The sequence below is a fragment of the Sinocyclocheilus rhinocerous genome, unplaced genomic scaffold (genome assembly GCF_001515625.1).
Source record: "Sinocyclocheilus rhinocerous isolate Xijiao unplaced genomic scaffold, SAMN03320098_v1.1 scaffold1243, whole genome shotgun sequence".
In the NCBI taxonomy this organism is placed as follows: domain Eukaryota; kingdom Metazoa; phylum Chordata; class Actinopteri; order Cypriniformes; family Cyprinidae; genus Sinocyclocheilus; species Sinocyclocheilus rhinocerous.
In genome coordinates, this window is record NW_015626033.1 from 3,102,342 (window position 1) to 3,122,032 (window position 19,691).

The 19,691-nt window shown below is 37.3% G+C and overlaps 1 protein-coding gene across 1 annotated transcript in view; it reads right to left on the bottom strand.

Moving 5' to 3' along the window:
* Window positions 1-19,691, bottom strand: part of LOC107708159 (actin-binding LIM protein 1-like) — a 53,969-nt gene that overhangs the window by 24,338 nt on the left and 9,940 nt on the right. Inside the window, exons 2-4 of the mRNA XM_016512327.1 lie at window positions 15,030-15,164; window positions 3,730-3,913; window positions 3,023-3,132 (exon numbers count right to left, since the gene is read on the bottom strand). Of these exons, the coding sequence (XP_016367813.1) occupies window positions 3,023-3,132; window positions 3,730-3,913; window positions 15,030-15,164 (429 nt within the window). The remainder of the gene's footprint in view (window positions 1-3,022; window positions 3,133-3,729; window positions 3,914-15,029; window positions 15,165-19,691) is intronic.

Here is a 19,691-nt window from a genome sequence, read left to right on the forward strand (position 1 = left end):
CTCAGAAGTCATTTCAAGCAATGCATATTGTATCAATTAAATTCATGCAGCAATCAATAGTGAATCATCATTATATTTCATGACTAATTGAATAAGAGCCAACAGAACCATTTCTAAAAAGCTGAGCATCTTCTCTCCACAAGCTGGAGCTTCTTCCTGAAGGAACGTGAAGAAATGTAGTTAATATATGTGTAACGTGTGTAAAAGGCTGAGGGATAAAAATAGCTCATGGTTGTCATCTTCTATTTATGTTCCTTGGCTGAAATCCCAAAAGCTTTTTTAAAAAGCAGGGACGGATGCGGAGGGGCGGGGAGGTCCCAGACGCTGCTGATGTTGCTTAAGGCACAATGGTAACCATTGACAGTGAGGAGAGTATATAATGCCCCATGCTGCATCTAGCTCTCTAATGCATCATTTAAGCCTTATCGATCTCTGCCTGCACTGTGTGTGTGCTAGAGACCCGCAGAGAGTATGTGTGTGTGTGTGTGCAATGTGTGTCGAGAAAGAGAAGAAGGGAACGTTTCAGAGAGACCTGTGTTCAATCCACCTGTCATGAGGTTTATCTAAACTCTCAAACTCAGAGCAGGTTTTTAGAAGTGTCAATGCGGTAAAAGCTTCGTGAGGTTTGCCAAAGCAGCATTATCATGGCTCGAAACAATCAGCGCCTTCCAAAAAAAACGTAGCACTTATCTATCTGGGCTAAAGACTTTCATCAGCCTCAAATCATTTCCTGGGGCTCCTGAATGACAAATAATCAGCCAAGCATGACACAAAGATATATTCAGTACGGCTCTTTAAGTTCCTGTCTGTGTGTGTATGTACGGACACTTGCACATATAGGAGAAGAGGAGAAAGATAACTGAGAAAGAGTGAAAGGAAGACAGGAAAGAGAGACAGAATGAGGAAGTGCATGGACACATAGGCAGATTAAAATAAAATTCATGATTATGACTAAAATAGTGATACCATATCGGCAAATATTTAATTGTGCATGCTCATTTTCCCTTTTATTTTTTTTTTACATTAGGATAACATTTGTTATGTTACACTCATTTAAAGTTAACATGGTAAAAAAAATTAATAAATTCATACTGTACATTATAATGCTGTGATGTCTAAAAACACTTGTAGCATACTTATGTAGCATATTATAATTTATTTTATTTGTTCAAAAGTTTGGGGTAGGTAATATTTTTTAATGTTTTTGAAAGAAGTCTGTTATGTTCACCAAATCTGCATTTATTAGATACAAAATTATAGTAAAAACAGCAATATTATGAAATTAATTGATTTTGAAATTGACTTTATTTTACACCAATCTTCATTACTCCAGTCTTCAGTGTCACATGATCCTCCAGAAATTATTCTAATATTATGATCTGGTGCTCAAGTAGCGTATTATTATCAATGCTGAAAACAGTTGTTCTGCTTAATATTTTTGTAGATACATCTTTTCAGAATTCTTTGATGAACAGAGAGTTAAAAAAAACAGCATTTATCTGAAATCATTTGTAACATTGTCTTTATTTACTGTCGCGTTTTATATATATGTTCTTGAATAAGTATTTAATCTTGTTTTTGAACAGTAATGTGTGTGTGTGTGTGTGTGTATCCTGCACCTTTTTTCCACCCAAGCAAAAATTGTCAAACTTCACTAATACTTGGTCTACACAATGTTTTTTTCAATCAACTCAATCCCATGATGCAATGTTTAGAATTACATTAATTCTCTCCTCTGCAACACAGCAGCTATTCATTGCTAAATTGCTCCTGTAATTGTCCATCACCTGATGTTGTTATGTAACAACAACAATTCCCTGCTTTATGACAATTTGAGTTTAATGACTAAAGCCATTTACTATAATAAGGAAATCCCAAGCCTCGGGAAATCGGCACATTCTACACATATGGAGTCCTGACCTGTCAGCATCCATCAGTCTAGAATGTATCAGAAAGCGGAAGCTCAGAGAAAGCGAGTGAGAGAGAATGGGACAACCAGCAGGCACGCAGTTTAAATTACACAAAAAGGACCCCTAATCTGCCGGAGGAGGATGAAGAACTTCCTCAAAGTGAGATAAAAGAGTGAAAGAAATCAAAGAGAGAAAGATTTTAAGGAGATCAGTTTTTCCCTGGTTGACAGCACAGGAATTGGTCTAAGCATCCTGTCAACTCAAGTAACCCTAGAGAAGTCTGAAAAGAAGCAGGGATCCTTATTAAAACAATATATCGGAGAAAATACTTCCCTGTGTAAAAGCCATTGTGGTGTTTGGGTGCTGTGGATGGTTGCCAAGGCATTCCTATGTTGATAACGTACAGTACATGTATTCTGACTGATATAAGCACTGTTATAAGCAAAGTGTTTGTGGTGGTTGTCAGGGTGTTGCTATGCGGTTTCAAATATATTCTGACTGGATTTTAGAGCATTGCTAATAAAGGCTGGAGTGCACTACTCAACCTTTTAAAAATCTGTTTGAAATCTGTTCAAAACCTGTATGAGTTTCTTTCTTCTGTTGAACCAAAGAGTTTCTGGTCCCCATTGACTTCCATAGTATTTTTTTCCACACTACGGTAGTCAATAGGGACCAGCAACTGTTTGGTTACCCACATTCTTTAAAATACTTTTTTTTAAAGAAACTCCTAAAGGTTTGAAACAACTTGAGGGTGAGTAAATGATGACAGAACTTTCATTTTGGGGTGAACTACTCCTTTGAAAAAACTACAAATCCAGACTTCAGATTTTCCAAAATGCATCACATCATGGTTCCTGATATTCCAAACAGTGGATTTAGATGCGGAGGAAACCAAAGCATATAGCTTCTGATGGGATTGAGAGACAGGGAGTTTCCAACTAGCAGCAATGACCTTGAGTCCTGAGCAGTATAAGACCTGTCAACACACGCATAAACTACACAATCTAACACATCTATAAAAGGGGATGATTGTGGCAAGCTGAAATCTGAGTAGGACACTAAAACTTAACCAATAAGCACAAACACACGTGTGTGTGCAAGTGTGGACTCACTACTAGAGGCGCTGATGTCTTTGGGAGTCTGGGAAGTTTGCTGGACGCAGCTCTGGCAGAGACTGTCTTTTCCATTAAACGTGACTCGATCACCAGCGGGAAATGGCCGTCTGGCAACAGAAGAAGGATGCAAAGACATTTAGGCATTTACACTACCATTAAAAAGTTTGGGGTCAGTAATTTTTTTCAAAAAAAGAAATGTATACTTTTATTTTGCAAGGATGCATTAATTGGATCAGAAGTGACAGTAACAACTACAAAAAAAAAATCAATTTCAGATATTCAGATAAATGTTCTTTTGAACTTCCAAAGAATCCTGAAAAAAATGTATCATGGTTTCCACAAAAATATTAAGCAGAACATTAGAATGATTTCTTAAGGATCATGTAACACTGAAGACTGAAGTAATGCTGAAAACTCAGCTTTGTCATCACAGGAATAAATTACATTTTAAAATCTATTAAAATAGAAAAAATATTTTAAATTGTAATAATATTTAACAATATTTTTTCTGGGTTTTTTGTTTTTGTTTATGTGTTGAAGCAGCTTTACAGTGTTAAACAGGAAAATGGCTAATTGACTACTAGTACTAGCTAACTTATTGTGTTAGCAAGTCCAAGGCTAATTCAGCTTTTTCTTCACATACAAATATAAATCATACATGTTTTAATGCGGATGAAATTGGCTTGCTTTTGGTAAACTCTTACTTGCAAACAGTGCAGACAAAACATGTGGGATGGTAGGTCTTCCCAAGAGCAGTGACCACCTCTCCTTCAACAAAATCTCCACAGCCATTACAGCGAGTGCCATGTAGCCTCTGGTAGTCCAGCGTGCATAGGTACTCCCCGTTCTTCATGAAGAAACCACCTTGGGCCAGGTCACAACCGCACACTGAATGTCAATTCAAGAACAAAGAAATCAGAAATTAGAATAGAATTAGGAAGTTTAATGAGATCTAACAGTATAAGACAGTCTTGAGTGAAATCTGAAACACAATGTTGAAACACACACCATCCGCTTCCAAATAAATGACACTTTGTTTGGCTCTCAAACTCAGTAGTCACACTAGTGCGTCTCTTTTGCACTGGGATTTACACATTTTGGTTGCCAGCAAACATAAGGTCAGGGGGCTTATGCACATCTTGGCCAATGTCTGAGGACAAAGGTGAATAAAGAGAGAGTTTGGTACGCTGAAGATTTCATGAGCTTTCAAGACTCTGGCACAAGTTCAGACACTTTATATAGGTCTGCATGAATAGGTATGTTAGGTCTGTGTCCTCTTGGCAAGCGTGTCTATGTGGAATCCTGCCGTCACACATGCCAGATCTGTCTGAAAGCTCCTTGGCAGACTAAGACTGATATTTAACAGCTTGTTTAGCGTCACATGATACCCCCTTCTCAACAAGCCCCCTTTTTTCTCACTTCCTCTCAGTCCTTTTCTCTCTCTCTATCTGTTTTTCTCTGTCTATCCTAATACATTCCAACCTGTAAATATATAAGAGGCACAGTTGTTCACCATTTTATGAAATGGAGTGTACATTTCACAGGAAAATATGGGCAAAATGGAGAAGAAACAGCATATGATGCAGACCACATTCAAACACCCATCTCCGGTTTTAGCACCACTGCTTAATGTGATTAAATTAAATATTTACTTGAAGTTCTGCATATTTATATTATATAATTTAATAATTTAACAACATATTTGCCTGTTCACAGTTCTCTCATGTAAAAAATCTTATTTTTATTACCTATTACTTATTATCTATTACTAGTTTATAACCTTACTAACTATTAATAATTTTATTTTTCTCATCTTATTTTTATTAAGTAATTTATTTTTGATTATTTTTATTTTTATTAATTTATTTTAATTTTATATTTTTATCATTTAACCTAGCAATTCCTTCACAAACTCCAGTTTGGGAAACCTGCACTAGGCTAAATTTCAGCACCTCTGTGACTCATTATTATACCTTACGGTTTCATGGACTTTATTAATGTGTGACCATTTTTTTAAGCAAATTCACTTCAAATTGTTTTCTCACATTTTAATGCAAAAAATAAAAAATAAAAAAATTTAACATTTTGATATGAATATTTTGAAACAAAGATATGTTTTTTTTCTATGTTTTTCCATCATCTTGTGATATGGCATCAGGCCAAATCAAAGGTCATCACTGGCCAACTTTGGCCACTGGGCCCTGGTTTGGGCATCTCTGATTTATAGAAATAACAAACAACACAAAATAGTACATATGTATTCATCTCTAGTTAGTAAAAGTGGCGCAAATATAGTTTGATTGATAATATAGCTAAGGAGATGCATTCCCATCTTTGCCAAATGAATAAACTGACTTAAAATGATCATTTGGTTTAACGTTTTTCACATTAAAGGCAGAGTAAGTGATTTCTGGTAGCCAATGTTGATATTTGAAACTCCACATCACGGGTAGACACGCGCCTTATTGCTGATTGGCTACAAGTTTGTTTTGTGATTCGGCCCGAATCAGTTTTCTAAAGTGTTTTTGAAAAATCACTTACTCTGCCTTTAAGTTTTCAACACAAATCCAAAATGTTATTTGTACTCCCATCTCCATAGCTGTCATCATATCTTTTGCTTCATTGAATCTGTCTTCTGTTTCTGGAAGATTAGGTCTATTTAGACAGACGAATGTGACAAGCAGGTGGCTTTGGAGACAGCAGTGATTAGCAGAGAGAGTTGTGTAAGAGTCGCAGCCAGTGCCCTCGCTTGTGTCTGGCATTTGGGTAACCTTCACTGACAGGGTACAAAATGCCAGGATGCCAGTTTAGAAAATGTCATACCCATTAATGTTGTTTCATGCACATCTTGTAACCACAGACCACAGGAATAAAACTGCCACTACTATTCTGGGCTGTCTGCAGTTATATTTCACGTTGGATGTCCCATCTTGAGACAACACCAAATCTACATTATAAAAAAAGCTAGGGCACCAGAGCAGTTTGCACACAGCAAAACTAGTATTGTTAGGTAAAATTTGCTTATATATCTGCTATATAACCTCTATATAACATATTAACCTTCTAAACATGTCTGCAGGCCTTTAACCTTTTAAAACATGTCTTCTTAACAGAAGAGAAGCAGTAGTTACATGGACTGGAGTGACTGGGAGTTCAACTGTGCGTGTGCATGTGTGTGTGTGTGTGTGTGTGTTTGTGTGTATGTGTGCGTGTGTGTGTGTGTGTGTGTGTGTGTGTGTGTGTGTGTGTGTGTCGTGAGCAATGATGCAAGTGTAATGACGCTCTCGGCTGTCTGTCAGATCCCTCCTCAACAGAACAGCCTGCTAACTCCTCCCAGAACAAACATCCATCCATACTCTCAATCACTGAGCCATCCTCTCCATCCTCACACTCTCTAACTGCCTCCGTCTGAATGGAAAGGGAAAAAAAATATTCATATGAAATACTGGAAAGATTTAAGAAGAGTAGGGACATCTGATTCAACTCAAATGTGACTTTTTTTTTTAGTTCAGATTCAGTTCAGATACTATGATGCAAAGAGCCTCAGAAACAAAGCCAAGTTGCAATCTGTACAGAGTGCAGAAGCGCAGAACGCCCCGGGTTTCCCATACAGTATATTGCAGACATCAAACAAGCTTTCACAGACTTCATCAATATTTTAATGAGATTCCCAGCATGCTGCTTTCTCCCCTGCACTTTAGTGGATAGCACTCTTTCTGCATGGGTTTCTCTCCACTTTGTTTGAGACTTCTACATGACTTCTAGTTTCTCCTCTTGGAGAGACATCTCACCCTCAAATACCGTAACAGCAGTGGGATGTATAGACAAACAGTCTCTGTGAAGTTTTCTCTCATCTTTTTAGTGTGGTGTGGTTTTATACTTCATTTTTATGCACTTAATCACTGTGTGAGATCAGCTAATAGAGCAGATAAAATGATTCCCAAACAAGAACCCTGGCTGGCATGAGGGGCCTCTTGGCACAGAGCATGGGACCATTTATTATCCATGTGATACTACAACAACAGCGTTATAACAAAGTACTACCATGTTGTCCAGAAAGGCTGTCCAGCCTCATGACTGGAGATCTCAGGCTGAATATGTGGGAGAGTTTTAAAAGAATAGTTCAGCCCAAAAACTGCATTCATTAGAGAAGTAAAAATGTACTGTGATCATCTTTTCAATAAATCGGTTGATCTGGTTCACATAAATAGGACTGATCCCGTACTTCATTCAGTGTTTTAATGATCAGGTTGCAGTGGTAAATTATCACACAAAGATATTGTATTGATTCAGGTGGCTTATGAATATCATATTGACCAGTTTTATGATATGCCTATGGTGACTTAGCATCATTTTTGAAGCTTCAATCCCCATTCTATATACTTGCATGGAGAAACAAACAGTACATTTCATAAAATTTCTTTTTTTTGTGTGTGTGTGCCACAGAAGAAATAAAGTCATATGAGTTTGGAGTAAATCAAGTGTTTATTTTTATATGAACCCTTAAAAAAAACTCCATTTAGCTGTATGTAGATCATAAACATCAGTAACAAAAGCTAATTTTGTTGGCTTGATTTTCTGCATTGACAGAGTGAGTGGATACTAATGGCGACACATCTTTCATGCTGCATGAGTTGAGGTGTATGTACATTGAGCAAAGTTGCAAAATAAAATGCAGAGATCGTTAAAATGACCACTGAGTCTACGTGGCACAAATGTATGATTCACCTGGGAGCAGAATTCTGAGTCTGACCTCAGCAAGGAATGCAGGTGGTACTGCTGCAAGTAATTTAAATCCTTAAACATATATTTCCTGTGCTTATAATAATTTCCCATGAGCCACTGCATGTGTGAGTCTTAAAGTTTACATGGTAGAGCACAGCAAATTTAATAAAGTGCACAGGACAGTATGAAGAATTGACTGATGGAAATTCATGACAGCAAAAAAAATGTCAACTGTTTATAAAAATTGAAAAAAAAAAGGCATATACACTACTGCTTAAAACTACTATAACAATAAAACTATATAACTATAAGAACTACTGTTTTTTTTAAAGAAATTAACACTTTTATTCCACAAGGATGCATTAAATTGATCAAATGTGACCACAAAAATACCACAATTCTTCCAAATATTTCCACAAAAATTAAGCAGTACAACTGTTTTCAACATTAATAATAAGAAGAAAGCACCAAATGAGCATATTAGAATGACTGCACATGACGTGACACATGAAGGATCATGTGATACTGAAGACTAGAGTAATGACTGAAAATTCAACTTTACTGTTAAATGAATAAATTAATTTTAAAATATATTAAAACAGAAAACCATTATTTTAAATTACTATGATATTTCACAATATTACAGTTGTTACTGTATTTTGATCAAATAAATGCCGCTTTGGTGAGTTTAAGACACATTTGTGACCCTGCCTGTGAAAACCCATCTAAAGTCATTTTTTTTTGTGATTTACTGTTTTCTACAGAATTTCAGAAGTGTCACTTTCTGAGCTCAGTATTCAGGTAAAATAATAAACTTAGAAGAGACCATCTTAAATGAGATTACTTGAGTCGCTTTCTCTGAAGATGAAAATCTGAGAAGCAGGACACTTAAGCAGAAGTCTGTTAAATATCATTGCTGAGAAAATGATACATTAAATAGATGTAAATTGGGATTTTTCAAGTGTGACAGAAATATATCTGCAACGTCATAGCCAGATAAAACACTCCAATCTAAGTTAATAATTACTATATAGGCTATATAGGATGACCTCTGGTTGGACTCCTAGTTGATTCCTGTCCCAGCTGCATGTGTGAAGCCACAGTATTACAGCCTTCGATCTGACATTACAGGGCTAGTTTCAGACACACATCACTACATAACAGTTTGTGTTTTGTATCCGAAGCAACTTGCTGACTTAATGCTGGGTTTTAGAGAGAGCAGTACATTATTTGTTGCTTTCACGATGGCTTACTGTGTTATGAGTTATAATGGCTTTTATGATTGTCCACTTTGGAGAAATGTGTGTGTGTGTGTGTGTGTGTGTGTGGTTGCATAAACTAGAGAGGTTGTTTTACAACTGACAACTGTTTAGTTAATGGGAGAAGGAATGGAAGGAGCATGTGTGTGTGTATGTGTGTGTGTGTGCATGTGTGTGTTTGAGTCTATATGTGTGCAACATGGAGTCTGGCTGGTTGGTATTGTGCGTCTCTGACATGTGACAGGTGCCAGAAAAATCCTCTCCACTATTTTAGTAAGGACTGTCTGAATTTCTCTGGCTCCACTTTTTTCTAAATAAAGAATCTCATTAGCCCTTACCACACACATACACACAAAACTCTATTAAAACTTTAATTCTAATAAGAAATAAACCAGATTAAATGCAAGTTAAGATCTATTGTCACCACCAGCATCCTGTCAGTTACCATAAAAAATATTGGTAACACTTTAGTTTAGGGACCAATTCTCACTATTAACGAGTTGCTTAGCATGCATATTGCTAGCATTTATAAGTTTATTAGCACTTATAAAGCACATATTAATGCCTTATTCTGAATAACCATATTTTAGATCCCTTAATCCTACACCATACCTAAACTTAACACCTTACTAACTATTAATAAGCAAATGATAAGTTTATTGAGGCAAAAGTCATAGTTAATGGTTGGTTAATACTGAGAACTGGTCCCCAAACTAAAGTGTAACTAACATATTTTATTATTATGTAAACAATTAGCACATCTTTTAGTTTGTAAAAACTAACTAACAACAACAACAAAACACTGTTGACAGCAATGCACTTACATTTGAAGTCTATGGGCGATTTTACTATAGAATCTGAAGCAGAAATGTTGAGCTTAGTTTTATATATAGTGCACATACAGTATCATTTGTTCAGTAAAATGCTGTAAAATCTAAAGTCTACTAAAAGTAAGACTATTTATGCTCATGAACCTTTCAGCCTTGAAGAACATAAGACACTTATTTCAAATTAATACAAATCTTACTGATCCCAAACATGATTTGAATCAGTGTAACTTGCATAGATGTGTGGATTCACTTAAAGGGATAATTCACACAAAATGAAAATTCTGCAATCATTAACCATAATTTGTTCCAAACATCTAGAAGTTTATTTCTTCTGCTGAACATAAAGTAAGATATTTTGAATAATGTGGGTAACTTAACATTTGCTGGTCCCCATTGACTTCCATATTATGGAAAAACTGTTTGGTTACCAACATTCTCCAAATATCTTCTCTCGTGTTCAGCAGAAGAAAGAAATTCACACAGGTTGGAACAACTTGAGAGGGAGATTAAATGTCCTTTTCGGGTAAAGTATCCCTTTAACAATTGCAGAACAACCTAGGTGTGTGCACACAAAAACAAAAACTTGCATATTACTCTTTAAATATTATAAATACTATGAAAAATGCTATTGGAAATAGTGTGACATTTGTATAATCACTCTTAGACTTCCATTGTAATTGTTTTCCATTCTTTTTTACAAACTGGGTGATGAATCAGAACATTTATTTAACTGCAGCCACAGAATTAGGGATTCAGTTTCCTCTTATTCAACAGGAACAATTTCTCAGTTTAAGTAACATGATCTGGTTCTCACAGAGAAAATTCTCTTAAAACGAAAACAATGAAAACAGCAGTAACTTCATCAAAACACATCCTCCTATAAATGAAATGCTCAAATACTTGTGAAAGGAATCTGTTGCTTTGAGGTCAACCCGTGACATCATCTTCTTGGCTGTGAGAATGACAGTTCAAGCACGTAACCTTTGACCCCGAGGGGCATCTGCCACTCATCATTAATGCAAACCCACAGCTGCGGAGTGACTGGCACACACACAAGCACACATGTTCACAGGCAGATTGGCAGTCTCTGTAGAGGTGTGTGCAGACCCCTCCTCTGCCGTCTTATCCTCCCAATGGGAATCAGCAGAGCTATTTCCAGCATTGCAGCGCTTTAACAGCTCCCAGAGACTATGCCCGAAATAGCACACACAGGCTTGCAGACTGACACAGCATTCCCACACAGAGCGAGAGAAAGAGAGGGAAAGAGAACGTGCAGAAAGACAGGATGAGACGTGGACAGGAATATAAAGTAATCACCGTAGAGAAGGGGGGAGCGGAGCTGGAGATGTCGACTGCAAATGCTCACTCTAGCGGTCTAAGTGAGCCTGCTTAGAGTGAACAAATGAAACTAATAGAGCACAGCAAGGCTCATTCGCTTACAACTGAGCTGTAGAGCACTGCATCTTCTCTTGCCAGAGTTCAGGTATTGGCAGGTCACCCCAGCTGAAGCACTCCTGCCAGATATCCACAGAGAAAGTAACATCAGACCTTATGCAATAGTCCGAATCCTGATTACTAGGAATGGAGCTGATTGACCAGAAATACGGGAGATCCATTAGATTATGGATTCCTTGTAAGTGGACTACAAGTCACCGGTCTGCTTAACCTGAGCCCTTGTCCTGCCCTCCTCGGTGTTTAAGAAATAGACCACTAGTAAAGACTAATAGTCTTACTCGTTCTATATTTGACAATCTAGGAAAGATGAGGATTAATATACGTTAATGCCCATGCATCCATGCAGGACAACTGGACAACAATGACACTCTGAGTATATAATATAATGGTACTGAATGATTTCAATATTCATTTATTACTCACATGGTACTCAAAAAGTAAAGTGTGGTCCAAAAGTCTGAATGTTTCTATTTCGCATTTTACTAATTTAATACAAATTTGTCTGATATTTTTCCATGGAAAATTGCTTAGCATAACAATTTGAATTGAGAAATCAACATACATTTCAGAATATATTTGGTTTGTGTGTAGCTTTGTATCATTTGCATAAAAATGTATATATGTTACTGTTACATGTATGTTACATGTGCATTGATGTGCACATTTAACACTGAGTAAAAAGTTGAATATAATAAATAATATTTTATAATAATAAAATTTGACCCATCAGGGACATAACAATTTGAGTGAAAAGTTGAACTGAACAATCAACAAGAATTTCAGAATGCATTTGGTTTTTCCATCTTTTGCTTTAATGGCAGCACCACTTGAGCTGCATGAAAAATCTGATGATTATGTTCTCCAGCATCATTTTGAGAATGATCCAATGAGCATCTTGAGCTTGGAAGCAAGAATATCTGACCGTCTGTACAAAGAGTCACATTACCAATTTCACAAATAGTAGAAATGGTGCAGAATCTAAAATATTTCTTATTCATTTTACATCATAGCATTTTTGGTAACACTTTAGTATAGGGACCAATTCTCACTATTAACTAGTTCTGGTGTGAACTATACTGAACAAAATTATAAACGCAACACTTTTGTTTTTGCTCCCATTTTTCATGAGCTGAACTCAAAGATCTAAGACTTTTTCTATGTACACAAAAGGCCTATTTCTCTCAAATATTGTTCACAAATCTGTCTAAATCTGTGTTAGTAAGCACTTCTCCTTTGCCGAGATAATCCATCCACCTCACAGGTGTGGCATATCAAGATGCTGATTAGACAGCATGATTATTGCACAGGTGCGCCTTAGGCTGGCCACAATAAAAGGCCACTCTAAAATGTGCAGTTTTATCACACAGCACAATGCCACAGATGTCGCAAGTTTTGAGGGAGCGTGCAATTGGCATGCTGACTGCAAGAATGTCCACCAGAGCTGTTGCCCGTAAATTGAATCCTGGAAGCTGAAAACATCCCAGTTCTTGCATGGCCAGCATACTCACCGGACATGTCACCCATTGAGCATATTTGGGATGCTCTGGATCGGCGTATACGACAGCGTGTTCCAGTTCCTGCCAATATCCAGCTATTTCGCACAGCCGTTGAAGAGGAGTGGACCAACATTCCACAGACCACAATCAACAACCACATTTTCTGATTTGTGACATAACTTTTTATGTACTGCTAAAACACTGCTGGTCACTTTCAGAAGTTGTAGTGATTCTTTCTTTTCCGAGAAAGAATGTGAAACAAATTGGTTATATAATTTTCATTTTTAAATATTTTAAAATATAATTGAAATTGATTTTACCCACTTTAAGCAATATCGTATCGCATATCGAATATCGCATTTTTTAACAAGGTATCGCATATCGCATTTTTCTTCAATATCGCACAGCCCTAATCCAAATCCAGTAAAAAAAAAAAAAAATCCAGTCTTCAGGACTTACCGTCTGGCTCTGCCATTTTGTGACTGAGAAAATCTGATCTGTTTGTTCAGACAGTGTTATCAATATCCAGTGTCTCTGCATTGGTTGCTATAGTAATGATGTAAGTCTCCGCTCATACGCCCATCATGATCTCACTGCAGGGCTGAACTCACAAAGCACTCGACACAATGTAAGAGACATTATTTTGTTTCCAAATCACAGATTTGTTCTTAAACTAAAATACTGAAATAAAATAAAACATAATATAAAATAATAAAATATATTTAAAAATATGTATATATAATAAAATTGTTGTTCAGTTCAAATACTGAAATTAGTTAACAGTGGAAAGAATGAAACCTCATATAGTCCTTCATCTCAGTGATGACAGGGCACTCTCATTTATGACCTTGTTTGAGGTGACTAACGCGGCATCAGCAATAAGTGACTAATGAGGAACTACAAGTGGAATGAACTGCTCAGGTGAGATTAAAGAAAACCCGGAGAGACCTCAGCTTCTGAGGGCTGTTTAAAGGATTGTTGGGAACAGGAGCTTATTGACGCACTGATATTTATTGTCAAGACCCCTCATACAATGTTTTTACAGCCAGACACAGACACCTAATAGTATGGTTGCCATGGCAATGACATTCAAACGGCTGAAGAGGACACCGTTATCTATCAACAGGTCCTCAATGTTTTACATATTAAAGTGCTGCACATTAATCAAGAATGCAAAAACTGACCGTTTTTCTTCTTTGAGTGCTATCTTACATGTATACCAGTGGCGGGCCGTGCATTTTACACCTAGGCCTTCAGTGGCGTCCTACATGAATTAATCCATCTCTTCATACCATCATAATGATGCCACGGCTATAGAAACCATAAATATTACACAGTAATGCAGTATAACAGGGCACTACATAACAGATAGGTATCTTATGTAGCGAGAATGAATGCCATTTGTTTAGGCCAGCAGAGAAGGCTTTGCTGGCCCTGACGGCCCGCCACTGATGTATACAAAGGCACATTGAGCAATTGCGGTCTTGTTGAGGTTTCCAGAAGGAAATCAGTTGTCTGCTCTTTGCAACTGGCAACACGCCACCACATAAACCTTACATTCTCTTATATAACCTGAGGGTTGATCTATATGGAGTGCAAAGAATGAAAATAAGCTTTTAGAGAGACAGCCAAAAACACTTCAACTAAATAAAGAAGGTCCGTACTTCATGTACAACCACAACAGGCCTAAATAAAAACGTTTGATGACAAACTCAAACTACTTCCTGCCAAAGCTGTCCGCCTATATCATTTCAAGAAAGACTCACCAAGCAAATTCAGTCAGAATTTCCATAATTCCTGCCAAATGATGCCGGTAAAACAGACATGAAGACCACAGAAGACTGGACAAGGAATGAGTGGCCCATTTAATTAAAATACCGTGGTAGTGCGGAGGGGGCATGATACAGCTTTGGACTAACTTTGGTTTCATTCATCAGGTAATGAAGTTCTGGGTTCCTCTCTACTCAACCCCACAAGCCATCTGCTTTATCAGAGCCAGCTTTGTTCCTCTTATCCTTTGGTCACATTTTTGACTTGGGTGAAGCTATGACTAAATGTAATTAAATTACTAAATGTAATTAAATTACTTCCACAATGACAAACAGGCTAAAGCGGAATTTGGTGCTACTATATTCATCCGTCAATCTTTGACCTAAGAAATGAGCTGTCAGAAGTTTTCACAATGTTTGCAAATAGATCAAGGTGTTCTAACAGCCACTGTGTAGTAAATAGATCTTACCTTTGCATGTGAAACATTTTATATGGAAGTGCTGGGATTGCACCCGGAGAACCTCTCCCTTGCATGGCTCCCCACACTTATAGCACTGGATAACCAGTTTTTCTGGTGGATGGTGCGGTTCCTGAGGATGGGCCACTGTCAAGGAACACAGAGACATGGATTAGCAAAGACTTCTGTTTTGGAAGTAGCCAACACTGTCACACAGATAAAGAGGATAGGGTTATCTCATTAATGAGCTTCAAACCCACAACATTGCATTCACCGACTAAATCATTAGTTAAATTACAACAGTTTTTATATGGTTTGTAATGTCCAACTACTTTTTGACAAAGCAAATGGCACAGTTATATAAAATTAAAACCTTAATTGTTTTGATAATTGGCTGCACTGTTCCTGCATTTAAGCACTGCTGCTATTTCCATAGTTGACGTTCATTAAAAGCTATAAATATGCATGTAAATCCAGAAACGAATAAGCATGAGGCTGAACCTCAACTAGCCTTCATTACATAATGCTTGTAACTGGCTAGAAAGTGTTTCAGCAGGCCAATGTACGCACTTTGGGTGCTATCACACAGTGTGTGGGTTTGAGAGGAGTGTTAGTAGGTGTTGGGAGTTTTTTTTGGAGTGATCAGCAGGACAAGCTGGCTGCCACGCAGTGGTTATTTATCACAGCCACACGGAGAGGTGCTCACACTCGCTTACACGAGTCGTGTTGTTTACATATCTGTACTGCTCATCACAAATGTCATTTAGAGTCGGTACAGTTGCATAACGAAGGTCATGAGTCATTTGTGCTTTGCCGTTTACTAACTTGTGACATGCTAGTCTGCAGACACAACCGCATACAGAATAATTCACCCAAAATAATTTTCAGTTTTGGGTGTGCACTATTTCTTTAAAACATAAACACCACTATAAACAGACATTAAAACTCAAGTACACTCTTCAGTTGTTTATAATCTTGATAATTACATGCCCTTAAGGAGAGCAGACGTTGCACAGACAGAAATAATGAATGAGCTGTGTGCTGAGGCTCATAATACTTCAGTCAGTTTCTCTCAGTATCTGTGTTTCACTTAAGGCCTCACTGTGCCATATTTGTTCAAGGTCATCAGGCCAAGATGGTGTCCACTCAAAGCTGCGGTTCTAAACCTGGTGGCACTCAAAAGCTAAAGTTAATTCGAACAAAAAGAGCTCTGAACCTTTCAGAGTGGCTTCTCATTAGCATGGCTACAAATCTTTCCTCTTACTCACGCTATCCTTCCTCCTTTTGACATTTACTACTACTATTAAAATCACAGGAACCCGTACTCTGCTTCTCTCTCTCTCCCCAGAATGACACCTCTTCACTTTATAACTCTCTCCCAATTGGAGAGTTAACGCATGCCTCTCTAATCTAATCGTTGGCCACTTGAAAGGCTTGTGCAAGATTAACATAAAGCATCTCCCTCCCACCATCACTCGCTGTTCCTTATCAGGCCATGTGCTTACATAATATTGCCACCCAAAAGCGTCTCCACTACATAAACTGCTCCGGGGGCCTGTTCAAATACTGCATGTCTCCTAAGCATATATTGCATGATATTTCTTTTCCTGTCACATATGCCTCATGACTTTATTAAGCTCCTATTAAATTAATTAAAAACCTGTTTTCAATAACTAATATTATTTTATACATATATACACTACATAATTAATATTTTCATTATTTTTTAAATTATTTGAATGATTTTTTAAAGAATATAAAAATTATTCACATTTGTTACAAGTACCTATTTTTATTTAAACGTCACATGAACAACCAGTCGGTAAATAAAATGATTTTAGCCTTGCGAACCTCATGAATCCCAGCTTATTTTGAATTTGATATAACAGAAAAATGACTCACAGTTCAGTAAGGGCATCAGTTGTGAAGTCTGATCTATTCGCTGACTGAGTGAATCTGATTCAAACGGCTAAATTACAAGGAAACTTGCATTAAAAAGAATCATTTCTAAGAGTCAGTTGATTGTGAATTGGACAGCAAGGCTCGTACTGTGTTCATTGTTGCACAAGAAACACTACCACGCAATCTAAAGTCATGGTCACGCTAGACTTTGAGTGCGCAACATTTCTACAGACACCTCAATAGTTGTAATATGAAGTTGCGCATTGTGGCGTTTTTTTTTTTTTTTTTTTAAACCTAGTTCATCATATAATGCATCCAAAATGTAAACATATGCAATCTACTCCACATTAGGCCTACTGCAAAGCTGTAATCCTGCAGATCTAAAGTTTGTGTTCTTTTAATTCAGCTCAAGTTCATGTATTTTCATACATACAAATTTGCAGGTTCATCAGACTTGAACTTTGAATGCAGCATAATTCACTTGAGCTTGCGTTTCCGGTCTCCCATATTTGCATGCGTATGAATGGGAGTCAATGGAACTTAAAGTGTAGTTTGGCCACCCCATTAACCTCCTGGGGTCGAAAGTTCCGGCGGCGGAACTTTTTGCAGATTTGAATGATGACAGCGAAAAGAACTTAATCACGAGCATAATCAGAGTCACATGATCAAGGCAAACACTGTTGGTTATTCTGCAATAAAGTATGGAAGCCCATTTCCGACACGGAATAGAAAAAGTTAATTGCAACTTTTTACCTCACGATTCAGACTTTTTTTTTGTCACAATTTTGAATTATTTTCTTGCAATTTCGAGTTTGTATCTCAGAATTCTGGCTACTTTTTTCAGAATTCTGAGTTTATATCTCACAATTTTATTAATTTTTTTGTTGTTGTTTTGTTTTTTCATAAAAAAGCTTCCATAAAAAAACACCACTGCACACTCTAACAATCTGCAAATGACAATCTGATGAAAGTACATTTAAAGTTTGAATGTACATAAAAAGTGCACTTATTTTAATCGCAGTATGGGAGCTCTGACATGCGGTATAAAGTAAAGACATGGACACCATCCCTTATTTTTTTCTCTGCTGAAGTTGTCGTGGATGACAGGAATTCCCTTTTGTCTGGGCGAGGTGGTGAGCGAGCCACTAATCATTAACGACAAGATTCTGGCAGGGTTTTGTGCTCAAGAATGTTCCTATCGGCCCTTGAAACTGAAGCACAGATTTCTTCTCAAACTAGCCCCCTCCACCCGAGACAGCTGTTGCTATAGCAACCAGCTCTACCAGGGCGCCAACAGCATGACACCGGGAGCTCGTACGATGGAACCCCAGAGTGAAGCTGCAATGCTGACAGACAACGGCAAGCCAAGATTGAACTGTTTCTTGTTTCAGTCATGCAGATGGGCTAAACTAGGAGAGTTTCCTGACACATGCTGTAACTAATACAACAGCTCACACTGTAGCTATATTAAGTAGACACACAAAAGGCAGATTTGGACACCGCTACAGTATGTGTTCTCTGCATTCAGCCAAAGGCAGAGTATGCTACCTCTACTCTGTCACGCTCGACGCAGATGTGAGGGAATGTGGGCAGGTGGTGAAGAACAGCACACCTAAACATTGAGGCTTCCTGAAACACAAACACTGAGCCTCATTCATGAAACATGCGCAAGACCTATTTATATGTAAATTGTCTATAAAACCATCCTTAAATTGTTGCACGAAAATAATGGTTTTATGAACATTACACAGAAATGTGATTACCTTGTTTCTCATGGATAAGATCTACAGTATAATTTAAGAACATGCTGAATGGTATGAACAAAATATCACCGTCATGCTACATGAAAAGAAATAATGGATATTCATTTTGAGATTTGTTAAAGATTACATTTAACCATTATGAAATTATTAGTGCTTTTTTAAGATTAATTTTAAATTGACCTTAAAAGTAATCTGAATGTAAAAAATAGGGGCAATGAGCATGCACAAATACTACATTTCCAATAAAAAATAAAATAAAAACATTAATAGTGTGAAATATTATTACAATGTTATTTATTGCTGTGATGCAAAGCTGAATTTTCAGCAGCCTTTACTCTAGTTTTCAGAGTCACATGATCCTTCAGAATTCAGTTTAATATGCTGATTTGGTGCTCAATAAATATTTAATTTTATTACATTGAAAACAGCTGTGCTGCTTAATTTTTGTTTTTGTGAAAACTGTGATGTACATTTTTTAGGTTTTATTAATATATATAATGTTCTAAAGGACAGCATTTATTAAAAGTAGAAATTTTTCTACCAATGTAAAACAATCACTTTTGATCAATTTAATGCCTCCTTGGATTAAAGTATTTCTTTCTTTTTAAAAAATCAAACTAACCCTAAACTTTTGAACTGTAGTGTATATTAAATAAACAGCTTCAGATTATGTAACACCTGAGTTTTAAAATACTCAAAGCAGTAAAACGTCTCAGGTTACGTATGTAACCCTAGTTCCTCGAGGGAACGAGACGCTGCGTCGGAAATGCTAGGGAAACGCCCTTCAGCGTGACGGGCTCTGAACCTCGTGTGTCATATCCCGCTCGCGGGAACAGAAACGCCTTGGCCAGACCAGGCGCAAACTCTAGGTAAGACGGGGCCACTGAAAGGGCCTGCAGATCCCCAACTCTCTTGAGGGAAGATATCGCCAGAAGGAAGGTAGTTTTTATAGTAAGGAGGCGATCAGATATCTCCTCAATAGGCTCGAAGGGAGGCCTACAGAGAGCCT